We start from the raw sequence: 26,136 nt of genomic DNA, 5'->3' as shown, positions 1-26,136 counted from the left end.
TTGTAAGTTTCATCCATTTTTTAATGAAAAAAATATTTCAGTAGATATCTTGCCTGTGTGCATGTTTGTGCACCACATGCACACCTGATGTCCTCAGAAATTAGAGAGTGTCAGAGCCGCTGTAACTGACCTTATAGGCGTCTGTGGGTCTCCATGTGGGTGCAGAGACTAGGTCCTCTAGAAGACCAGTTAGAGCTCTTATTCATGGGTCCCTCTCTACAGTCCCAGTTTCAGCGATGTATAGAATGGGATCCATTTTCATCCCATTTCTCATCTCTTCTAGCACGAATAATAAAAACCCAAAGGCAGATATTGGGGTTCAAGCTGAAGTTCAAAAAAGTGAAAGGGCCACTTCACTAGAGAAGTCTTACTTCTCCCATGGCTTGGCGCCTGCAGACCGAGTCCTGAACCTCTGTCCCCTCTGGTTTTATATTCCCTTATAATGCTGGGATTAAAATTTTTCCTCTGATTTTCAGGCAAGTGTTATTTATTAAAACATAAATGAAATATCACTATAATATATAATCTCATTCCCTCTTCCATCTTATCAACTACATATTTTTTTCTCTTTGCTTTTTGTGTCGCCCACTGCATTTAGTTATAATTTCTTGCCTGAGCATGGGTGGAAGATTATTTCCATGAGCAAAGGTCAAAGGTGATTTGCCAGTAGCTATGAGACTGAAGGAAATGGCATCCTCTTCTGCAACAACTAACAATCCCCTCGGGACATATGCTGCTTCAGGTGTCCTTCTCCCATGCATTAGGAAAGGTCCTCACCTAAGCCAGAGGGTGGGGAGATGGGCAGATGCTCTGTAAAACATGCTTTGATTCTGCCCTCCTTTCCTGTAAGATTTAATTGGCACTTTACTGAAGAAATTGAATTCACTTCCTAATCCCTGCTGAAATAACCCTGAATATCTAATGCTATTGCTTGCATTGCATCAGCGTTTTAGCTCTTAGGCCCACTGTCAGGGGTCTGGAATAATATTTCATTTATAAGACCTGGTTAACACACACTGGCAACACTTTGGCCTAAGGGAGTTGGGGTATGCAAATGTACATTTTGGAGTTCACAGTCAGAGTCTCATGGTCACTTCAGTCCTTCCCTGGTTTGGATATTTCATGGTGTTTTGAATGTAAGAACATAGAAAAAAGGCACCAATGTTGACATGTTCAACATTTCTCTATAAATATTAATGTAAACAACATACAATAGAAATAATATGCCAGTTTATGTCATCCCAAAGGAAATGCAGCAGACACAAAACAAAACATATGCTACTTATTGTAAGTATGACTACTTTTCAGCAGATGATATCATAAAACACAGGTTAAAGAAGCAATTCACTCTAGGATAGCTAAAAGAATGTCAGACTTAAAAGCCATCCTAGACAGAATTTTAGTGCAAGCCCCTTTGAGGATACAAGTTCTCCACCTGGCTACAGCTCATTCCTTGTGAGTCAGTACTGAGCAAACTGCAGTATAGCCAAAGCTCTACAGAGAAACCCTGTGTCAAAAAACAAAAATAATAATGAAAAGAAGGAATAATAAGAATGAGAAGTTTTTTAAGATTTTTAAATACTGTTTCCAGTTTCTAAACTGAAAAGTCCAAAGGGAAATGGAAGTTGGCTATTTTGGTATAACATGTAATCCTAGCATCCAGAAGGCTGAGGCAGGAGGATCACTTTAAGTATGAAGTTATTCTGAGTTACATAGAAAGACCATGTCTAAGAAAAATGTAAAAAGACAGGGTGAGGAGCCTGTCTCAAACAGTGCAAAGATCAACAAAGGTTAATGTATATCATATATAAAAAAATTGCTTCCACAAATCAAGAGGAAAAAGATGACCCAATAGAAATACAGGTGCAGAGTGTTAAAAATGAATTACAGAGGAAATGGAGAGAGCCAATAAACTACAAAAAGAGGCTGACTCTCCCTAGAGATGAGGGCTTTAAAATGAAGCCATAACAAGATAACATCCTCATCCCCCCAATTTTTTCTAGAACAAGACCTAATGACGACATTATCGTTAATCTGTCCCCCAAGCTCCTTCCATGAAGATGTCACAAAGGTTCAAAGTGAGAGTGTTGTCATCGAGGAGTTCTGCCAAAGTCATTCCATGGAACAAACAAAAGACTGGACGTCTGGGAACAGCTGAAGACTGAAAATCAGTGCAAAGTAGCACGTGGGACAAGGGTGTCTTCATGGAATTTTCCTGGATTGCAGACTTGGAAAACAGAGACGCAGCAGGCATACAGTGAGAAGGAGAACATGAAATGAACAAACTTTATTAGGTATCGAAACAGCTCCCCTCGATGAGCTGGGATGTGCCTCAGAGCTGGGAGTCACCCAGGTGACTCTGAGGCTGTTAGTTGGGCTACCAGCCTTGCCTGTTCCAGACTCCCTGTCTTGGGGAGGCCATGCTCCCTTGCCTCTGAAAAATCTGCAGATTTCTGCCAGGGGAAGGGACAATGCTAGGAGCACACAAGAGACCCTACCCCCAACTAAAAGGGCTTGCCTTTGTTTTTCTCACAGGCATAAATTCTTGTGTCCCTCTAAAGACTTGATAGACACACCAGAATTCACACAGCATATCTTATATCTATCATTTCTTTTCCTTGCAAATTCACTCTAGGAGAGTTAGTTCATCTAGCTCCAGGAATCCCTCATTATGTTCGGTTTTCAGGAAACCATGGTTTCCCCCTCAGCCTACAAAACATGCTGAATAAATAATTAAACTTTGACTTTCAAGTAGTTTTCTTGTTTGTTTTCCATTGTGTGTTTTCCTATGTGTACACATTTGAACATATGTAGACAAGTCGAGGTCATATGTGCTCCTGATTGCTTCCCACTTGACCATTTAAGACACTATCTCACTGAATCTGGAGACCATGGATTCTGCTAGATTGAGATCCTAATGGCCTGCCTCCTCAGAGCTAGGGTTACAGGCAGGTGCTACTGAGCCCCAGTTTTTATGTGATTGCTGGAGATGCAAGCCAGTGTCCTTATTCCTGTTTGAAAAGTACTTTACATACTGAGCGATTCCCCAGCCACATGGCTAAGAACACCAAGTGCATATTTTTGTGGCAATTTTGCATATATAGTGTAGTAGTTGGAGGGAAGCTAAATATGACATAATTATATTTTTATATTTTTTATTTAAAAATTATTAATCAAACATGAAGTAAGTACAAAGCAAACAAATATTGACTCCTGCCACCAACGTCATGGAGAACAGCCCCAGGGAGCAGTGTATATCTCTACACATGGTTCTTAGCAGAGGTGTGTACGTGCACACACACATACACACACACACAGAGAGAGAGAGAGAGAGAGAGAGAGAGAGAGAGAGAGAGAGATGACATCATATCTGCCCTGCCAATTCAGCCCATACTTATTGGATGACTCCTCATTCCTCCTGGGTACCCACACTCCCTCTCAGTCATGTTCCTGTTATTGATTTATTTTCCCTCTATCTTATCATATCAGATCTTTAATTTCCTTTGGACAACACCTATCTGCTATGTAATAGGACAGATTCAAATTAAAATGCTAATATAGATTTTAACGATTGGGTTAAGATTAATATGTTTATTTATGTTCTCTTATAAAGATCTTGGGTAGAAAAAATAGTCCAATAACAATAAGTTATAATGCTGGTCTTTAAGGAGAGTTCCAAATGTGTTTATTATACCCTTTGATATAATTTCAAACTCACAGAAAATAGCAAGAATTATTTAAGAAATGCTAGTGAACCTTTTATTTTTTATTCTGATTCTCTGATTCTGTTCTATGCTGTGTGATTTGGCTATGCTCTTCCCCTTCTTTCTCTCCTCCCTCTTTCTCTCTGACTTTCCTTCTTCCCTTCTTCCCATTCCCACATAGACATACATATAGACTTTCTTGATCCACTTGAGGAAAAGTTACATGTTAAAATTCATTTATTGCTAATACTTCACTGGACCACTTCACAAAACAAACACAAAAAAGTAGACAATTTGTGTGTTTGTGTGTATGTCTCTCTCTCTCTCTCTCTCTCTCTCTCTCTCTCTCTCTCTGTGTGTGTGTGTGTGTGTGTGTGTGTATGTGTAGACATTTATTAGAACATAATGAGGAAAGTTGCAGTTTATCTCAAGGAAACATTTTGGTGTATATCAACAAACAGATTAAATCGTAAGCATGGTTTAACTACGAAGACTGATCATAAATAAAAGGCGGTAAGAGCACTAAGTACGATATGATTCAGGCAGAATTAAATATTTTGAAGAGTATTTTTTCATTGGAAGAAAAAAACAGTGGGAACCAGACACTCATTCAAATTTCAAAAAATAGGTAATTTTATAGGCACTGATTTCATGAAATGCAGGGCCCTGTCCTTGCTGATGAACCCAGCACTTTAAAAGACCAAGTATATGCTTTGGAGGACTCACACACAAATACTGTGCTTGCTTGTGAAGTCTTACATCATTGAGAAAGCAAAGACAAATCCTGTCCTCCACATTTTGTTTATTACATAAGTACCCAGGGAATAGGATTTTGTATCAGCAGAAATATTTAATTTTAGCAAGCATATACTCTAAGGTGATCAAAGACCCCAAAAATACAATGGAAAACTTGGGTTTGTCAGAGGAAGACTGGTAAGCTTTAAGATTTAAGAATAGGCAAGCATTTGCAAAAGAGGATCCCAGCAACTTGGACATCATCCCAAAACTTTACAATGCAAATGCATGAAATTAAAAAGCTTTTCTTCAGAGATGCAACCTTGAAAAGAGATCTACACATCAAAACACAGAGAATAAGTGACAGTGGGGTTCCCAGCCCCAAATGGTACTTTTGTAATACGAACCCCATCCTCAAAGCCCAGGGTAAGTCTTGGACTATAGAGCAGAAAGCTTGTATGAACAAGAGGCTCATTATCTCTGTTCCTATCTAGTGTCCCCTTGATATGACAAGAAAAATGCTCCCATAAAGTCTTAGCATAATTATAAAACCAGTTGCCATGTCGATGTGGGCGAGTGAAATCTCTAGACAAAGAATTAGAGGCGTTCAATAGCTACTGAGAAAGGAAAGATCAGTGTTCTTCGAGAATGAGTTTCCAAATAATGTCTACTCCCAAATGGACACCCACAATCACATGTACACATGAGCAGAGCTAATGTACACATGGACTCATAAGTAGTATATTTAGTATATTCATTTGTGCAATTTTTGTTTTAATTGGGCTATATATTTTTCTCTGCTTCCTTCCTTTCCTTTCCCCTCACCTTCTACTCTCTCCCATGATCTCCATGCTCCCAATTTACTCAGGAGATCTTGTTTTTCTCTACTTCCCATGTAGGTTAGAACCATGCATGTCACTCTTAGGGTCCTCTTTGTTGTCTAGGTTCTCTGGGATTGTGAATTGTAACAAATTTTTTCTCTACTTTATTTTGGAAAACCACTTATGAGTGAGTACATATGATATTTGTCTTTCTAAGTCTGGGTTACCTCACTCAATATGATGTTTTATAGATCCATTCATTTGCCTGTAAATTTCAAGATGTCACCATTTTTTTTTCTGCTGTGTAGTAATCCATTGTGTAAATGTACCACAAATTCTTTATTCTTTCTTAAGTCGAGGGGCATTTAGGTTGTTTCCAGGTTCCAGGCTAGGCCAAATAATGTTACTCTGAACATAGTCGAGCACATGTCCTTGTGGTACCATTGAGCATCCTTTGGTTATATACCCAAAAGTAGCATTGCTGGGTCTTGAGGTAGGTTGCCATAGTGATATTCAAAGGGGCTGTATCAGTTTGTACTCCCACCAGCAACAGAGAAATGTTCCCTTTACCCCACATCCTCTCTAGCGTAAGTTGTCATCAGTGTTTTAGGTCTTGGCCATTCTCAGAGGTATAAGATGGAAACTCAGAGATGTTTTGATTTGCACTTCTCTGATGGCTAAAGATGGTGGCATTTCCTTAAGTGTCTTTCAGCCATTTGAGATTCTTCTGTTGAGAGTTTTCTGTTAAGGCCTGTAGCCTGTACCCCATTTTTTAAATTGAATTGTTTGTTCTTTTGATGACCAATTTCTAGAGTTCTTTGTATATTTTGAGATCGGCCCTCTGTCTGATGTGGGGTTGGTGAAGATCTTTCCCCATTCTGTAGGCTGTCATTTTGTCGTGTTGACCGTGTCCTTTGTTTTACAGAAGCCTTTCAGTTTCAGGAGGTCCCATTCATTAATTGTTTCTTTCAGTGTCTGTGCTATTGTGGTTATATTTAGGAAGTGGTCTCCTGTGCTAATGCATTCAAGTGTACTTCCCACTTGCTCTTCTATGATATTCAATGTGGTTGTCTTTATGTTGAGGTCTTTGATCCATTTGGACTAGAGTTTTGTGCATGGCGATAGATATGGATCTATTTTCACTCTTCTACATGTTGATATCCAGTTATGTCAGCTATTTTGAGCATTTTATATATGTGTCAAGTGCTCATGTATATTTAATGTACATTCAAAGTTGTATATACACACATATTTGTGTATACATGTTTGTGTATATATGAAGTAAAGACTAGAAAGAGAGGGAGAGCTTTAGGAAGGATGGATTGGGAGAAGTTATGGAATGCAATGCTTATAGAAATTTTATTTTATATTTACTTAAAATAAGCCATAATGTTAGGGGTACTTGTTTTAAACTTTAAATCCAAAGGCCAAGAAATCATTACTCAGAAATATATTTATTTATATTATTCATGCAATGCAGAAACAGAAATGAGACTATCTGGAGAGAGGAAGGGAACCAGCCAGAGCAGGGGTGGCAGCAGAGGGAAGATGGGAATGAGTACAAATTAGAACAACATATATTGACACATTAATATGAAAATGCCATAATAAAATGCATTACTAATCTAAAAATTTAAGAAAGAAAAATGCCAAACATTCAATCACATAAACTTAATCAGTTGAGAAATAGAGTTTGTTCTGTGAAATGTGCTTTATTTCGTATGTGTCTATGGGAAGATTAATAAGCTACAAAATAGATTGTGTTTGTGTATAGGCAAGCATGTGTGTTGTGTTTTACTATCAATTTTCAGACTCACCAAAATAAAATATTTCTGAGTAATGATTTCTTGGCCTTTGGATTTAAACTTTAAAACAAATACCCCTAACATTATGGCTTATTTTAAGTAAATATAAAGTAAAATTTCTTATAAGCAGTCTAAGAATAAAGCTGTCATATTTCAGATATTTAATCATACACTGACCTTTTAAATAAGTCATGCCAAAACCCATTGTATTTGGCCACATATATCACCAGCTCAAAATGTTTGCAAAGGGGCATGGAATGTCTTTTCTATATACATTTTTTTTATTCTGATATCAAGCACTTGCTTGTGCCAGGCTGAATGTAAACAGCCTGAATAACCTTATGATAAATTCACCGTCTCTTTCAGTTGCTCTAGGCTATCATATACAACTCTATTTTCCAATTTGTATACCGTAGCAAAGCTGACAAACACACAAACAGGGCAAGCACTGTGCACGGAATGAATAATCCTGCCTGCTAACTGCACAAGATGAAGGATGACTTCGCTCGAGGCAACCAAGTCTTCATATCTGAACTAGAAGGAATATATCTCTTAACTTTTCCCAAGGAAACTGCAAGGGCTCACTAAGGGAACCTGCCCTATTTAGTAGGTACTATTATAATCCAGATGGAATTAGTGAACAAATATTTGATTTCAGTATAAAAGGCTTTGGGAAAAATTCTTTGCTCATAGGCATGTCTATTAATGTTTAGAATAAATGCTCTCGAGAATTGAGTTCTTAATATAAATTAATATAAAATAAGAATTTAACTAATGGGGATAGAGTCAGATTGTGCTCTGTGCGGAGCAACATGCTGGATGAAATTTACAGCTTGCACGCTTCCTAAAGCCAAATATTTCACTTAAGATTGCTGTGTTTTGTTTTATTTATTATGTATCTTTACTTTATCTGTAGCCTATAAAAGAATATTTCTGAAATGTTTCTTTGAAGTTTTATAATAAGAAGCTGAATATAGAAAATTATATGTAAATTGCCAATGATAAATATTTCATAGTTTGACTCTGGATTATTCCTTAGCTAATGTAGGTTGATGTAAACTCTCTTGGAAGGGGTTGTCATTAATTTGTAACGTAAATTTCATTTATTTTGTTTTGACTGTTTGTGGCTTTTTCGTTTTGTCTTTTGAATTTTGAAACAGTTTTTGTAGCTGGCCCAAGTTGCCCTTGAGTTTACAATAACCCTCCAGTCTCAGGCTTGCAACTGCAGGGCTTATAAGGCATGTGGCCCCATGCCCTACAATGTGCTTTATTATTTGACTGAATTTGTCTTTCTAACCACGTGCAATACTCTCAGCAGCTCACAATTCTACTGACATAACTTTGCAGCAGTTTTAACAGTTACATATGTGTGGATTGAATTCTGTCACCTCTTGAATTAATATGTCCAAAACCAACCTACTTAGCATTCTGTTGCATATATAAGGTAATTTGAACATATAATTAGTATATATGAATTTGTACTGGGACAGATCAATGCCCCAGTGCTAACCCAACACAGCTATCATCTTTATCGAAAGAATTTCAAATGGAGATGAAGAAATACACACGGGTGAAAAATGATGCCAACCAGTAGGGGAGAGGACAGACAGCTATCTCCACGTGGCAAGCCATAAAATATGTTGCTCCTTCTGAACTTAGAAGGAACAGTTCCAGGCTCTTATTTTCTTTAAAATAAAAGAAGAAGTATAATTTTTATCTCTCTCTGTGTGTGTGTGTGTGTGTGTGTGTGTGTGTGTGTGTGAGAGAGAGAGAGAGAGAGAGAGAGAGAGAGAGAGAGAGAGAGAGAGAGAGTCTATCTGTATGTGGTCATATTCAGGCAGGTACCCGTGAAGGCCAGAAGAGGGCATTAGATCGCCTGTAACTTGAGTTATAGTTGCTTCTGAGCCACCTGTGGGTACAACAATCACAACCCAGGCCCTTTGGAAGAGCAACAAGCTTAGCAAAGGAATCATCTCTCTAGTCTCCACTTACAGGATCTTGACCTCAGACTTCTAACCTTTCCAGTATTGTGACCATCTACTTTGTTTGTATAAGTCATGCAACAGGCAGCAACCACAGCAAGCTTCCTACATGAGCAAATAGTTTTTCTAAGTGCAAAAGGTAACATCAATGAGATTTAAGCCCTATCTCTTTCTTGTGCTTAGCACTAGAAAGAGTTCATGAGTCTTTTAATTTTCAAATTAAAACTGGGAACAATGAAACTTATGCCCAAAGCCGTGAGAAGCTTGGAGGATTTCGCGTGCAAGATTATGGAGGTAGAATATCCTTCCATCCTTTTCTTTCTTTAATACTTGAAAGGATAAGGCAAATTCTTAGAGAATTCAGGACTGGAAACAAGAGTGGCCGAGGCTAACGATTCTCTTTCTGTAGCCACACTGTCATGCTGTGTCATTCAGAGCTGGGACAGATTGGCACTGTTCTCGTATGAAAGGAACAGACTTGCACTCATCTCCTCCAGGGTCTTCATTCCGGGCTGGATATCACAATCTCACCGAAGCTTGCTTTAAACACTACAAATGAGATCCATCCCAGAGACTACAATTTAATTGGGTGGGATGCTGCCAGACTTGCCAGGATTTAAACATTTCTTTATGTGCTGTTATTCACACCAGAGCCAAGAACCTCTGTCCTGGTCATTCTTTTTGAACTGCTTTTTTCTCATATACACTAAATTATGAATTATCTGACTAGGAATAAGCCATACTTAGGTATTTTTATCTAATCTATGCAGACGTCCTATCCTGTGTATACGTACCAGAATAGCTCATTGTCCTAGCAATATGCAAAAATGCACATTTATACACAGCTAAAGAAAATAAATGTTATTAAACCAGAATTCTACTACTTTTCCTTAACAATTCTTTGTGGGTTGTTTGTTTGCTTTTTGAGTCAGAGTGTGTGGGCTCAGTTGGAACTCTCAATGTAGATTAGGTTCGCCAAAAACTCACAGAGATCTGGTGGCCTCTGCCTCCTTATTGTTGGGCTTAAGGGTATGTGCCACCATGCCTGGCTTACTTAATAACTCTTAAACTGTAGCTGCCAGCATTGAGGGCAGAGCTAGGAGGATTGTACATTCAAGCCTATAATGGACGACTGTAGAGTGAGAATCAGTTTCAAAAAGTAAAATGCAGGTAGCAACAGCAACAAAAACAAATCAAAAAAAAATAACTTAGGCTTTTCTCTTGTTCCCAGACAAAGGGCAAAACTTCCCAAATAATGAGTGCTTTCCAAGTTTTACTTGGATTAAGGAGAACAGATGACAGGGACCACAGTGATGAGGACATTGGTGAGCGAAAGCACTTTGGTTTCAAATCTCGGCCCTGCCGTGTTTTTCCTGCTTTCATTTAGGATATTTTTCTTTGATATGCATACATGCTATGAAATGATCTCTACAATAAACTTCGTTGATGTTTTTGCCACCTTCACCCAGCTGCAGTGATAATGCACCATGTCCTCCTGGGGAAGCACCCACCTCTAATCCTCAATGTCTGCAGCCCTTGGTAGGGCTGAATAACTAAAATCAGCATATATTTCCTGTTTGGAAGATTAACGGAGATAAAGTACACGAAGCCTTTCAATCCCCACTAAACGCTGGTTGGCTGTTATTATTGTTTGCTAATTGGCGCAGGTGTAGCATCGGGCACTGCTTTGCTAAATCATAGGAAAATGTTTTCATGGATGTCACTGAAGCTGAATACTAATGCAATTATAAACCACTTATGTGAGAATTGCAGTAGGCCTACAGGCAGGCTCATGGAAATATGTCAGTAAAGTTCATGAGATCAGTACAGGTATTTATCTTAAATATTCTATCAGTTGGAAAACAAGACATCTGTGCTTCTTTGCTCTGGGCAACTAAAAATCCCATGACGGTAGTGGAATAAGCCATTCAGACATCCTATCAACTAGCCATCTTCTGGCCCCGGTGACCATGTCACTACAGCCTATAATTAAGCTAGTTTAACTCCAGCAATCCAAATGCATTTGCCAAGATGTTTCAACAGTCTATTAATTCTTTTTCAAAGTCAGAATGGACAAAATTGGTAGCTTGGCAAAGTTCTGCTCATGAGGTAAATGCAGAGACTAGGCACCTCCGCAGTGGCCGGAACACAAGCTACCTGAGAGATGTACATAATGGAATGTGCTTTGTTTAAAGTTAATGTTGTGATTTTTATTGCCCCTGAACTTGGACTATGTTATTCTCAAAGAGAAGCCTACCTCTTACTTTCTTGTGCCTCTTCTATTGCTTTCAAGCCACAATCAATAACAGCAGCAACAAACTGGCAAATAATTAGAGTAGAAGAAAATAGGAGGATGAGAGGGAAATATATTTATGTGCGTTCTCAATTAACTTGTTTTTGATTAATTAATCATTAAAAGAACTCTGTAGGTAAGTAGTAGTAGGTCCCAGACTCAGGACAAACAGCTGAAGCGCTATGAAAATACCAAACAGATGCTGGAAGCCAGTGTACTATAGGGTCCTCCTGGTTGTCTTAGCACCCAACCCCTTCTCCCCTACACACACCTTAAACTCTCTAGCCCAGAACTGGGCTGGAGCTTCCCTTTTGCTAACTTCTCTGATCCCTATGTAACCCACGAATTTTGATTACATCGGTCTCTTTGCCTCTTCACTGCCACTCTTGGTTCCCACTCTCCTAGCATCTTAGATTCTGACTACTGTTTCTTTCCTCATCCCCTGCCCCTCCCCACATGGCCTAGTTCAGTCTGATGACTGAAGGGGCGTGATCGATCGATAATTAACAAGGCCAACTCAATACAAAAATATTTAGCCTTTAATAATTGGGAAAAAGGGGAAAACTTACACGATCAGAGATCCCATGAACACCAGGTGAGCAGGGAACCAAAGGGAGAGAAAGTGGCAAGGCACTTCAATCTTTTATTTGTTTTGTGTGGCCCCAGGGGGACACACCTTAAGCAGAATGTGATTGGCTGAGATTCCCCATCATCTCCCCCTTTGTCTAAACAAGATTGAACTAAACCCAATACAACAATATACAATAGGAACAGATACCAAATATAATATTCAATATATCAATATACAAGAATCAACACCAATACAATTTTCTAAAAACAATAACTCACAAATACCAATATATTATTATCCCATCACCAAATAATCCCTCTTTTTTTTTTAAGCATTGACAGATGACCATATGGCCATATTCACTGCGGACTTCCAGGTGTCTCTGCCTATGCTCTCCTTCATATCTACGATAAACCTCCTCTATCATACCATCAGGCCCTCATTTTTTTTCCATTCATGTAGTACCATATACTTTTTGAGATAGGTCCACTAAGACCTGTAGAGAATTGATCAGCATGATTGAATGCATACAGTACTAATGCTGGAGCATGGGTTGGATGTCTTTGGGGCAGCTCCAGATCCCATTTATCTTGTCTTATACATACTGTGTGTGCTTTCAACATTGTTTTTATATAGTCAAAATTAACAAGTGGATAGTTACAGTCAGTGGGACTTCTTGACAAGCTAACATAGGCATTTGATACTATATAATATAGCTGGCTCCATATATTTTAATTTGTGGGTCAGATGTGAGTGGACATCACGCTTTTTAAGTCTTGTCTCACTTTTCTGCAGAAAGAGAAACACCCAGTGAGTTCTAAGGCCTTAAATAGCTACTGTGTGCTCGCCAGTAAATCCTGTGTAAGGACTGGGGCAGGGATGGAAACACGGGATCTAGGAAAATACATAGCCACCCATTGAAGTCCTTGAAAAGCTCAGTCTTTATGTAACTTTGCTATTGTTGATTGAAATGATATGAAAACAGGTTTCATGCAGCAGTGAAGGTTTTATTTGCCCATAAGAAGCTAGGAAGGATGTGACTGTTTATAAAGCCCCAGTCAAGTCCCATAGGTGCCTAATTCAATAGAGGATTCACTGCTTGGGAAGCCTTCCATTTCCTCCTATCTGCAGGACAACTCTTTTTCAATTTAGGGAACAATGTTTAGCACCTCAGCATGCCTCACGCAGCCCTATCCATCAGCCCTTCTAAAGGAGAATCCTTCTTTGCATGGCCAAAACAATGCTGAAAGGATGGATCCATTAGGACACAGTCAAGTTGTATGTGTCTAACTTTACCACAGAATTCGCCCTCATTTTCACCCTTAGAAGACAGTACTTGTGTTTATCTTGTTTATTATCAGATCTTTAATAGTATTACTACTCAGTAAGAGTGTAACATGAAGGGACGACTTGTTGGAGTTTTTGTCCTGTCCGGCCCCCCAGCTGTTTAGTCCCAGAAAAAAAATCACACAGAGATCTTCATAAGTTATAAAGTTGATTGGCCTATTAGGTCAGGCTTCTTACTGGCTAACTCTCACGTCTTGATTAACCCATTTTTTGATCTATGTTAGTCATGTGGCTCAGTACCTTTTCAGTGGGGCAGATCATATCCTGCTGCTTAGATGATCTGGACAGGAGTGGGAGGAATCAACTTCCTCCTCCCCAGAAATCTCCTGCTCTCCTTGCATCATTTCCACTTTCTGTCTGGTTTTCCCGCCTACACCTCCTACCTGGCCAATCAGCGTTTATTTAAAACATGATTGACAGAATAGATTTCTCCCGCACCATAAGAGCCTATGTGCTAATGTTGATTCTTTTTGCAAAAAATAATAAATAAATAAATAAATAAATAAATAAATAAATAAATAAATAAATAAAATGGGTTAGTATGTTGCACTGTGAATATTAGTCCTAATTCTACCCTCTGGTTTGAAGGCATGGGGGTTGATTCTAATTCACCTTTCTCATAGAAGCCCCTGAAATGCTGGACGTGAGGTGCACTGCTTTCAACCAGTCTATGCCGCCTGCCAAACTGGATTTCAAGGTTCTCCTCTAGATCTTTGAGATTTTACCTTTTTAACAGACCGGGGTGTTGAGGGCTTCTGGTGTCTTGGTTACATTTGAGAATCAGGGCATTCAGAGATCCCCTTCTGTGCCTTTCTTCTTCTGAGCTACCAATATACAGTTTTCCCCATGTTCCCTCACGCTTCCCTTTTCTCCAGTCCACAGACTATTACTCTCATCTTTGTTACTCTCCTTTTCATATGCGAACAGATGTATTTTCTCCATAGGTGATAAAAAATAAATAGAAAACAAAATAGGAAATCCCTCTTCCCAATCTTCATAAGCTAGGCCATGTGCCTTAAATTTGTAATACCAGAACTTGAGAGGATGGAAAACTTGAGGCCAACAAGAGTTACGAAAACCAGCCTACAAACCACAATTCCAGAGAATTTAGACAAGGAGGACACTAAGAGAGACTTATATAGATCTAATCTACAGGGGAAGAAGAAAAAGACAAGATCACCTGAGTAAATTGGAAACATGAAGACCTTGGAAGGAGTGTTGAAAGGGGGAGGGGAGAGGCAGGTAGAGAAGCAGAGAAAAATGTAGAACTCATTAAAAATCAATGGAAAAAAAAGAAAAGTTAAACAAAAGACCCTGTCTCAAAACAGATGAACAAACACACACCAATAGAATCTCCCTAGTCTATGGATATATGGATATTCTTATGTTCTATGTTCTCTCTCTCTCTCTCTCTCTCTCTCTCTCTGTCTGCCTGTCTCTTGTATTTTTCTCACAAGTCTAACTCTCACTTATAAACCTGATTTGAATTCTAGTTTGTCTTGCACTTTTCAATTAGCCCCCAAAGCATAAATGCATACTATGGACTAAAATAGCTTATCTCCTTTCTTGGAGTTTCAAAGTTAAAGATTGTGAATTGAATAAAATAACCATAACAGAAGCATCCTGATGATATTTTCTGTGACATCTTTTTTTTTTTTTCTGGACATGATTTGTATGGCAGCGTGTAGGACCCATAAGAGCAATTTATAGGACTTCGGTTTGAGTCGCATATTAAACTCTTTTCTACCTACATTTGGAGTTATTATTCACTTCAGGCTGAAAAACACAGTCTAACACAATACACATGTCAACAAATACATAGAAGAATGTCATTATAAAGCCAACAAATTTATTTTCAACTTTCAAGGCCAGATCTAAGGTCATATCCTCGATCAACGCCTTTGAATATCTCAAATTTACAAAACTTGGAACAATTGGATAGCTAGTATCATGTCACATTGTTCTGAGATCTTCACATACAAAATTAATGTAATCCAAATAGCCTTCATTAAGGCAAATACTACTGGGTAAACAAGATAAATACTATAATTAGTCCTATTTTACAGCTGAGAAAATTTATGCAGAGACGAAAAATCTAAAATCTATCAGACTGCAAATATGTGGACCTATATGAACAAAATTACCTAGGCAGCCAGGGTGATCTATGCAGAGCCCCTGGGCCTGTTTCTTGCAAGTCCTCTGCCCACAAGGAGCAATGCTTACTGTGTTCTAAGTTTTCTAACACATCCTACAATATTAGTCCTCTAACTTCTAGAAAGTTACCACCTAAGCAGAGTGCACACATGTGTCTCAATTATCATTTCATTAGAAATCTTGGTAGGTATCTATCTTCATCACGTTTTAAACATTTCTATTTATTTGAATTCCAAATCCAATATATGGACAAAAGTTGAGTCCTTGTTGTATGATTCCAATATTAAATTAAGTATTTAAGAATGTTCATATTCTTGATAAAAATCATTTAAAATATTTATTTCTTTATTGTTAGTTATGTGTATGTGGGGGGGGTGTACATGCAAATACAGGTTCCCATAGAAGTCAGATCTCCTGTAGCTGGAGTTAAAGAAGAATGTGAGCATCCTGCAACAGGTCTTTGAAAATGAACACAGGTCCTCTGCAAGAGCAGAATGTAGCCTTACCTGCTAAGCTATCTCTCCAGCCCCGGGCACCTTTATACCATAACTTCTCAAGTAGTCAATTACACTCTAAAAATTTTAATGATAATTCCATATGTCCTATTTACCTCATAGGTGGGTATCTCACTGAATTATAAAGAATAATTACTTATTTGACTGTCAATGAAAAACAGTGGATGATTACGCCACCTTTCCTTACTTGTATACCAAAATCCTGAATGTATACCAAAACATTCAAATTCATAATTACATTGCTTCTATATTTTGTATTTTTGATGAAAAATTCGATACATAGTAATATTTGCTTGAAAAGTCCAAGTCCTGTAAAGAGGAGATATTGGATGGTTTCAAACTGACAAAGTAACCATGACCCCTGAGTATGAGATGCTCACAATACAAATAAAATAAAGAAGAGTGATCAAATCTACTATAGAGGTAGTAAAAGTGTGCATCAAAGGATCCAAATACCCATTAGGCTTATCGAAATTCGTGGAAGTTTAAAAATATCAGCTAGTCAAAAAGAGGTATAAATAGAAAAATCTATTTAACAGAACAAAGGAGCTTGCTTCAAATTAATATTGGAGTCCATTTTATCCTACATAAGTACTAAAGATTTTGACTGACTTATGTCAAATATTAATTTGGAAAATATTTAATAAGATGCTCAAAAATGATTCTATTCTTTCAAATACGTTTCTTTGGCCTTTCCTTCAGATACCGTATTGTTGCAACACATTTGTCTGGGAAAGTCAGCAAGAACAACCTCAGACACCCATGAAGACAACTGCATTGGCCATCAGGGCAGTTGATGCTGTCATCTGATGAGCACATATGGGCAAGCCTGGAGGGAGGTTTTCTCCCTTAGCGTCTTATGCAGCAAGACTATTCTAAGCACAGTACTGCAGTGTGGAACTGCATCCGTGTTGTGGATCCCTAATAAGGACAGATTTTTAAATGACTTGGAAAATTAGTGCAACCACTATGAAAAACGGTTGAGAAGATAGGACAGAAGCACCCACTCATTTTTAAACGCTGTCCCCTTACATGGCTCATTGCACGCAAGGCCATCATTATGGTAACAAATAATGTGTTACAAGCACTAACCTGACTTTTGGCTCAAAGCGAGGCCTCACAGCCCAAGTCCCCGGCCAGGCCTGCAGTGTGCCAGGCACTGATGTATTGAGGCACTCTCTTCCCTGTGTTCATTTGGAAAGCATTTCAGAGATTTGCTTATGTTCTACCTTCTGTACGAAGTCATGTTTCCTTTATTGGCAATATTGTTGAGTATTTGAAGTCATGCATGAGAGTAAACAGAGATAAATTGAATGTGCAAAGGACAGAGGGGATTGAAGCATTTGGGGTGTTCATCACTGTGGATGTGATGTGTAAATTGCTTCTAGGGTGGGTCATACTTGTGCTTCTAAATTATTATGTCTTGCCAAGTTTGCCTACTTACATATTTGCAACTTAAGATCCTGTTTTTCTCTCTAAGTTTAAGATTAGGAATTTCAGCCCTGGAGGAGCATTGAGAGTTTCTGGAATATAAAATAAATGAATGAGTCAAGATGCTTCATTCAGACTTTGGACACCAAAGCTCAACTGTCACTTGCTAGTCAACATGTTCCAGCCTCATTAAAGCAAGGGGGCGTGAGCCCGGTGGTGATGATGCACATCTCTGTGAGTTCAAGGCCAGCCTGATCTACAAAGCGAATCCCAGAAAAGCTAGAGCTGTCACAAAAACAAACAAATAAACGAAACAAAAGTACTTTGAAAACGTTAATTAAGTGCTAGTTACAATAAACTAAGTGCTAGTATTGATTAGGGGATGCCGTTATTGATTTGACAGTGCAAGAAGCAATTTTTTTCCTGTTGGAATCTGTCTGCATTCCAGATGTTTGAGATGCTTCAAATTTGGATGAAAGAATGAAAGTTTATGAGTACACATTGGGCTTCCTGTACTAAAATTATGTAAAACAAGGTGACAAAGTTTCAAATTTTTAAGTCTTAATAATTAATACTCTTTTTGATGTGTTAGATAATGGTAGAATGTATATTTCCCTGTGCTTGCTGAGAATCTAACAATGTAATTTCAGTATGATGAGACATTTCTCCACAGTAGAAATTCCCAAGACATATAGTGGTAATTAATTTTGTCTGACACCTGCTGACTCTTTCAAAATGGATCAAAACTCTTTAAAAAATAATTACGAATATATACTCATTTTCTCCTACAAAGAAAGAATACTATGTTTACATTATACATGTAAATTTGGAAATATAACTTATAAAATATAAGATAATACATAATAAGCAAAATAAAACAAACAAATAAAATACATGTATAATATAAATCTACTAAACATTAATAAATATTTTGTTATTTTGGTTTTAGATATCTGCTTTGAACCCTGAATAATTAAATTTCCTGAGCAATCTTGAATGGTGGAATTCTTATTTAGTATCATGCTTAATGAACTTTTAGTAAGAAACTATCACACACATTATTTCTTTTTTTTTCCTCCATATAAGAGACCCTGAAAAAAAAAAACCTCCATAGAAGTGTACATATTTGATTTCTAGGACTATGTAAAATCAATGAGGGGGATCCTTTTCTTTCTTCCTTCCTTCATTTAGTTACTGATTTTTTGAGACAAGATTTCTCTGTTGCTTTGGTGCCTGCCATGGAACTAGCTGTGTAAAGCAGACTGGCCTTGAACTCACAGAGATGAGCCTGACTCTTCCTCCAGAGTGCTGGGATTAAAGGCCTGTGCCACCACTGCCCAGCTGACCATTGTCATTTACATGCTAAAGGGAATACTACATAGAAGTAAATGTCCTTGTCAGTAAGGATACAGGAGTCTATTGTGTTAAATATAATCAGAGAGGACTGGAAGATTTGGCTAGTTGGGCACATTTACCAGCTCACATTTTTGCATCTCAAATATTCAGATAGGCCGTTTTAAGAATCTCTTAAAGGGACAATTCCAGCCAAAGTTCCATGACTTTCAAAATGTGTGAAATGCTGACATTTTTTGCTTATGTAATTTGCTTTTCCCTTTGTTTACTTGGTAAATATTTGTCGATAGCTACTATCCTTTTATTTTCATTTTTAAAACAGCCTTGCACTTTGCTTAGTGACCACTCTCACCACTACCCCTACCTCACTACTTCTCTTGCTCTCCCCATCCCCTCCCAATGATTCTCTCTTGCAAGCACGCCTATTATTATTGCTTTGAGAACCACCATTATTTGCAAACTCCCGTGTGACAATGGGGCTCTCTATTGAGCCAGGTGGACTCAGCACAATGATGTTGATAGGACTGGTGTAATGGGACCCAGTGCGTGTAATATCCTTGATTTGAGTTCATGCCAATAGCATTAAGTCTAGGAAGTGATAAGACTTTTTTTTTATTAATACTTACTCCCTTCTTTTGGTTCTTTGTATACAATGCCAACAATAGTAAAATCACTCAAAATATTTACTTGGACTTTGAAAAATAATGTATTAGGTATGTCACCCATTTCCTTAACAGTTATAGAGGTAAAAGCCACTTATATTTGTTAAAATTACTATTCAATAGATAGACTTGACCTTGCCTTCCATGCTCCTCAGGTTGTCAATCATAGGAATGAGTAAGAAATGTTAGCTCAATATCATGTCAACTTTAAAATCTTTTGACTACCTGAAAGTTTCATCTTGTAATATTCTGTCAACCAAAGACTTGTTAACTTTTTCTAAACTTATCCAACTTACAAGATATTAAGTAGAAATAGATTAATTACAATAAAATCTAATATTTAATTATCATCACTACTAAACTTAAGCTTAGGTATAGTTTGTTGTTACTGTAAGAGTTAACATTCTATCTATTAATTCTTAAGGTATAACAGCAAAGTAGTCGAGGATGGCTAGAGGCAAATACAATTTATATCAGTCATCATCCTTGATATTAGCAGGGATTCAAATATTTCTGCCGTAGGTTATTAGATTCATTATGTAGACTGCTTACTAGCCTTAAATGTATTTCATAATATTTACATCACTCCTTAAACTTGTTTGTAATTTTAAAGTTTTGTAATTAGCTCACACAGAATCTTCTAGAAATCATTACTTATTACTCATCACTCATCACTATGCTAATTTCAATGAGAGGCATGAAAGGAAGAAATACAACTAATGTTGGAATGGGAGAAGACCACAGAAGCCCTCACTTTGTCAGCATTAAGAGGGCTAGATGCTCTTTGCACACACAGCCTACCTTCTCCACATGAGTTTTGCACACACAGCCTATCTTGTCCTCATGAATTGTTTCGAGAACCCTACACACAGAGCCTGTCTTGTCCTCATGATCTCTTTTGAGAACTCTTTGCACACAGCCTGTCTTCTCCACATAAGCTGTTTTCAGAATGTTTTCCCTGGAGCAACCATTTCTATTATTCACCTGTATCACCAGAGGAATTCAAGTTATCCTGAGCAATCTTACCTTTCTAACATATCTGCCTCCAGTCCTCTTGTGACTAAGCCTGACTGCTATCCACCATCAAAGCAAATCAAGACTCTAAAATCACTACATATAACTAGCCACTATACTTTTGTTTTAATGCATACATAAGTAGATTAGTACCGCCATTTTTTTAATGTTTGTGGTTGAACATCACATTTCTATAACTTATGCCTGAGGCTTTGGGTTATCTTCAGCAGGTAATGAAAACTTCTCATTAAAGGGTTATTTTCCTTTTAATGTGTTTTCCGTAAGTTACAATACATAGGTACTATTGATAGATAGCTTGGCCTGAGATGAGTTGTTTCTACAATCCTTCTTGGGGAGACATATTTACCATTATCTAGAGATCACGTGCCTAGTTCACAGTATGGTTGCCAGTTTTGGCCACTCATGTGGTAATGAATATGAAATCCAATGAACTCTCAACTTTAGAAACTCACATGAACATTTTGGACTTTTAAAAAAATATCTATTTCCAGTAAGTGAGCCCTGAAAAGTTGAAAGTATCCACTTATCAGGCTAATACCATGAGCCGATTCTCTACCATTCCCTTCTTTCTGTTTCATACTTGTTGTTTTTCTTGATTTTTATTGTAGATGTAAAAAAATATAGTTTGATAAACTAAAATAGTTCATCTATAATTTATTCAAATATGATGTCTATTTGGTTGAAAACATAATTTTGCAATCAGCTGAAATATTTTCAGAGTACATGGATAAAATTTTATAATTTGTTTACAATGGAATAAGAGAAAGTTTGTATAGATCTGTAATGATGGTTTGAAATACCATTTTTTAATTGGATTTTTATAGACCTGATCCTGGTTGGTCCAGGTGTGACTGGTGTATTTATATATTAACAGTTCTTCAGGTGATATAAATGCTTTATCAAGACAGAGACTGACTGATCTATGATTTGGATTTGCATTTGCAGCTTAATAAAATGGTCCTTAATGACCAAAACTGCATTAGTTAATTAATTGGTTAATTAGTAGACTTCCAATGGTTTTCATAGACAAATATTTGCGACTATGAACAACCCATGTGAATCCTCTCCCATTTTCACATATTTTCTATTCAGTTCTGCATCCATGCATTTTTGATAGTGACTCACCCAGATATTCCCATCTTGATGATAGGGTTTCCAGTTTCTCCCAGTGTCACTGTAGAGCATCCGATACTGTGTCACCCAGTCAGAACTGCTATACCTTCCTTGGGTTGCAATGGCACTGATCTGTTTCCGGTTGCCAAAATCAACCTGAAGCCATTGATAGTGGTCACTGTCTGATGGAGACCATCCCCCAGCACCTGAAATCGACAGAGGCAAAGGGGAAAATGGAAGTTTAAAATTGAACTCTTACAATTAAAAATGGATTATTCTACATATCTTAATTGGCCTTTTTAGTGCTATATTTCACAGATATATTATGAAGTATCCTTTATAGATGCCATTGGGACTTCAACTAATATTCCTCCAGCTGGGTAACATTGGTTCTTTAACCTCTTTATGGTGTAATTATGTGCTCATTTTCTCCTGAGCAAATGTCTTCATAATTCCTCAATTAGATCTTATTAGTATATGTCAAAGTCTAATTGACTGAGGGTTGATCAATTTGCCATGAACTCTTCTGTTACAACCATAAGAAAAAAACATGCAGTTATGTTTTTCCTTTTCCTCATGTGAGGCTTTATCATTTAGTAAAATATAAACAAAACAAAACTCAATTATAACCACTTTCAAATATGGTTTGTTTTAAGAAGTTCAGAATCAAAGCCTGTAGATGCCCCATTTCTTAAAATAAATTACAACTGCATATTAAAGCTTTGGACTCATGAGAGGTGAGGTATGTTGGAAATGAAGTACTAATATTAGAAACGGATACTGTTACTTGGTAATAAAGGCAATGTTACTTGATAGCCACATGTCATATAAATTATTTGAGACACTGGAAAAAATTAACTGTCTTTACTAAAATGTGATACTTGACCAGCAAATAGAAAGAATGGAGAATTTTTTGAAGTCAAATAGAGTTAACAGAGATTTAAAGATTCAAATTCTGGTCCTATCTGTGACTGCCTACAAGTAAATAACAGAAAGTGTGGCAGAGAAGGTTTGGCGTTTAGAGATGCTGAAGAGAATAATTGATGGATTTTGGCAAATTATCCAAGACAAAGCATATCAAAATATATTTATTATTTTCCAAATAAAAGATTTAAAGACAGAGAATATAATCTATTCTCTGAGGATAGCCAGTGATGTGGTATGTTTTTAACAGTGTTTGTTTACTTGGAATATATATTGCTTTGAATGATAGTAAAGCAGCTTTTGAAGCAACTAAGAAAACTGAACAAATGTGCAAAGACTAGTCTGAGGACTGAAATCTGGCACACATAAGAGGATGAATAAGTGTGGCGAGCCATGTTATTTTCCAGATTTGTACATGATTTCCTTCCCAGACGATGACATGAGAAGAAGATCCAATAAGAGTTTAAGAGTGTCTCTGGGGCAGAGGCAGAACAAGTTTACAGCTACTGAGGAAACTGGAAACCACTGGGCAGAGGCTCAGAAAGGAAGTGGCTTTGTAGAGAAAGATCATTGAAAAATCACCATAAGTATTTATGAAGCCTGTATGGTAGATCAAATGTATATTTTCAGGCCAACATTCCAGAGGATTGGTTAAATGAAGTTCTGAGATGAACACCCAGGTGTTGCACAGGGTGGAAGAATTTGATTACACACCAGATCAGAATGGAAGTTCTTGCTGAGCAAAACTAATCAAGCAGTAGCAATCACAAGAAGGTCATCCATTAGAAGTAGGGATGCCATAGTTCATTGATGATGATGATGATGATGATGATGATGATGATGATGATGGTGATGGAATAAGGGCTAGTCATTATAGTTGAACAGACGTTACTGAAAGTCAGCTAAATACATAAATAAACTCCTTGATGAATCAGAAAACAACTTTAAGTCATGCTAGGCCATTAAAATTAAAAAAATCCAACAACAATGACATTTATAATGTCCACTATAAATTCAAACCACTAGGTCTTTGGAGAAGCAGGAAAATAGGAGTCGCAGCCAGAGAAAAGTCACTATGCAGAAATGGATCTCAGAATGACAGATATAATAATAATTATCAGATGAAAACTTGTTAATTATTAAAAAATAGTAATGTTTTTTAAAGAATACACATAAAAATTTTAAAAGGAAGTAGAAAATAATTATAGGATAAAAAATATTAAAAGAGAATATAATAGAAACTTTAGAACTCATACATATATATGTATATTTATACACACACATATATATGTATAAAATTAGAAGACTACTTCTCTATCTTCATTGAAGATTGGATCCAACTATACTTTGGATACTAAACATTCTCCAAAGATCCCTGTGTTTGAAACCTTTGCCCAATTATGTGCCACTAGTGGTTCTGATTGATACCTTAAGACATTGGAGTAATTGGGAGATACATTGGTCATTGGTAGTGTACCCTTGAGGATGATATTGGGACACTTTCCTCTCTCCTCTTCATTTCTCAGTTAACATAACATGAATACCTTTGTTTCATGACATGATGAAACCATGATGAGCCACTGTAGACCTCAAATAACAAGGCTAGTTAATCATGAACTGAGATCCTGAAAACTGTATTCCAATAAGAAATTCTCTAATTGGCTAGTTGTTTCAGGCAGTTGTTATGATTATAACTAACAAAAATCAGAGAAAAATATTATTGAACACATGCTGATACCCACCTGCCAAATTTATGCTTAGAAGTGGAAAATAGGAAGAAGCTTATGGGATGACTACCAACTATCTAGTTGGGACAATGTATATGTGTTGGAAAAAATGTTTGAAAGTTATTAAGTACAAATAACTGAGAGTTTATTAAATCCACGCAGAATAAGCACAAATAAAAACATATAAGTGTACTCTTTCATCACTGCTAGAAAAAAATGTTAAAGATAAAATCTGCAATATCCTTAAAGGGCAGAAACTTTTCATTAGAAACAATACAGGCCAAAAAAAGCAATGGAACTGAATACTAACAGCAAGAGGGAAAGAAACTGAAAAGTCTTCATGAGAACTTTCTATACTCGCCAAAAACAACCTTTAAAATAAAGTAACCCAATAATACTTATTTTAAAAGCTGTAACAACTGATCACATGTCTGTTTATATTGCTAAAAAGATAAAATAGACAGTTTTGGATTGTTTGTTATTAGAATATCTACATACATAAAGAAATAGGCTAGGGATGGTTCAGTGTGCCAATACATGCTAAATAAAGTATATAAAGTAGCATACTGTGGGGCTATGATAGCATCAAGATGAAAGACTAAACATAGAGAACCCTGAGTCTTCTACTTTACGCATTGAACAGTAATTGATGGAGACTAATTCTTGAGCCAGGTGCCTTTCCCATTACAGACTGGATACTGAATATTTCAGGCTGTGCAGGTTATGCCATTGCTCCTACAATTAGTTTAATTCTATTAGAATACAGCAATCTAGCACATTCTGTAAAGGTAGTGTGGCTATGTTCTAACGAAAATGTGTTTAGACTGTGAATGTTGATGAAAATGCCTCACTGATAAAAGGTACCAAGCCACATCACTAACACAGACAAGAATTATGGGTTATAGCAAGATGTATGAATTAGTTACTAAGAAACCTGAGCTAATAGGCCAATCAGTTTATAATTAATGTAGGCCTCCCTATGTTTCTTTGGGATTGAACGGCTTTGGGACCAGGTGTGTGTGGTGGTGGTAGGGGGATGACAAAAAGCGCTATCAACACTTGACAGTGCTGTAATACAATACTTACATTTGAAAGGTTTCAAAAGACGAATTAATTAACAAATGCCATTAATGACCAGGGTGACACTAATAGACATGCTAGTGTGCAAGGGGCAAACCTCATGTGGCCCCAACCCCAAACATAAAACAACAGGAAACTAAGGAATGCTGAGAAAAGGAGAGATTGTTCAATACTAAGTGGTCAGTCCTGAAAACATGTATATAAATAACATTTACTGACTTACTGGGTGGTACTGTTTGGAATAACAGTTAAAGTAAACAGGGAATTAGAGAAAGATGGAATAGGGAGTGGTGAATAGGAAGGGTTGGAAAAGGGAAATGAGGTCACTTAATTTTTAAAAAATATAGAATTATTTTCTTTTCATTAAAAATTTTAAAATTCCCTGTATCTAATACATCAAGATATTTAGAAAAGACATATATATATATATATATATGGTATGTTATCTGCTTATTACTAGGTATAGAATGTATGTGTGTGCATGCATGCGTGTGTGTCTGTGTGATATGTCACAATTGCTTGTCAGTTCTTAGTCTCCTACCTTCAGACAGCATTTAACAGAGTAATCTTCGCAAAATATACCCAAACTATCTCATCCATTTACCTTTAAATTATCTCTACTCTTTCCAGAGCTTAGCCTCCTGCCATCACATGGAGGAGACACAACCAGAACATATTATCAACACATCCACAAGTCCTCCCTCAACTTAGCCAGGCAAATCTTTACCTAAGTATCAGAATGCTCCCTTCACAAGGTGTTCCACAGAGTGAATGCTCTGAAGAGCCCTCCAGGCCTTCCCTTACTCCAGGGGAGCTCACTTTCTTAGTTTTGAGAAACCCCGGAGAACACAGAATTTGGGGGTAATTGCTCTTCAGGAACTTCT

At 37.2% G+C, this 26,136-nt stretch overlaps 1 protein-coding gene across 1 annotated transcript in view; it reads right to left on the bottom strand.

Moving 5' to 3' along the window:
- Cntnap2 (contactin associated protein 2) overlaps window positions 1-26,136 on the bottom strand; it is a 2,060,022-nt gene that overhangs the window by 1,421,134 nt on the left and 612,752 nt on the right. Inside the window, exon 3 of the mRNA XM_085683653.2 lies at window positions 21,534-21,727. Coding sequence (XP_085539779.1) covers window positions 21,534-21,727 — 194 coding nt within the window. The remainder of the gene's footprint in view (window positions 1-21,533; window positions 21,728-26,136) is intronic.

Source organism: Myodes glareolus, chromosome 25 (genome assembly GCF_982192425.1).
Source record: "Myodes glareolus chromosome 25, mMyoGla1.1, whole genome shotgun sequence".
NCBI classification, from domain to species: Eukaryota; Metazoa; Chordata; class Mammalia; order Rodentia; family Cricetidae; genus Myodes; species Myodes glareolus.
Note: the sequence above shows the minus strand (reverse complement) of the source record. Positions and strands in the feature narration are given on the sequence as shown.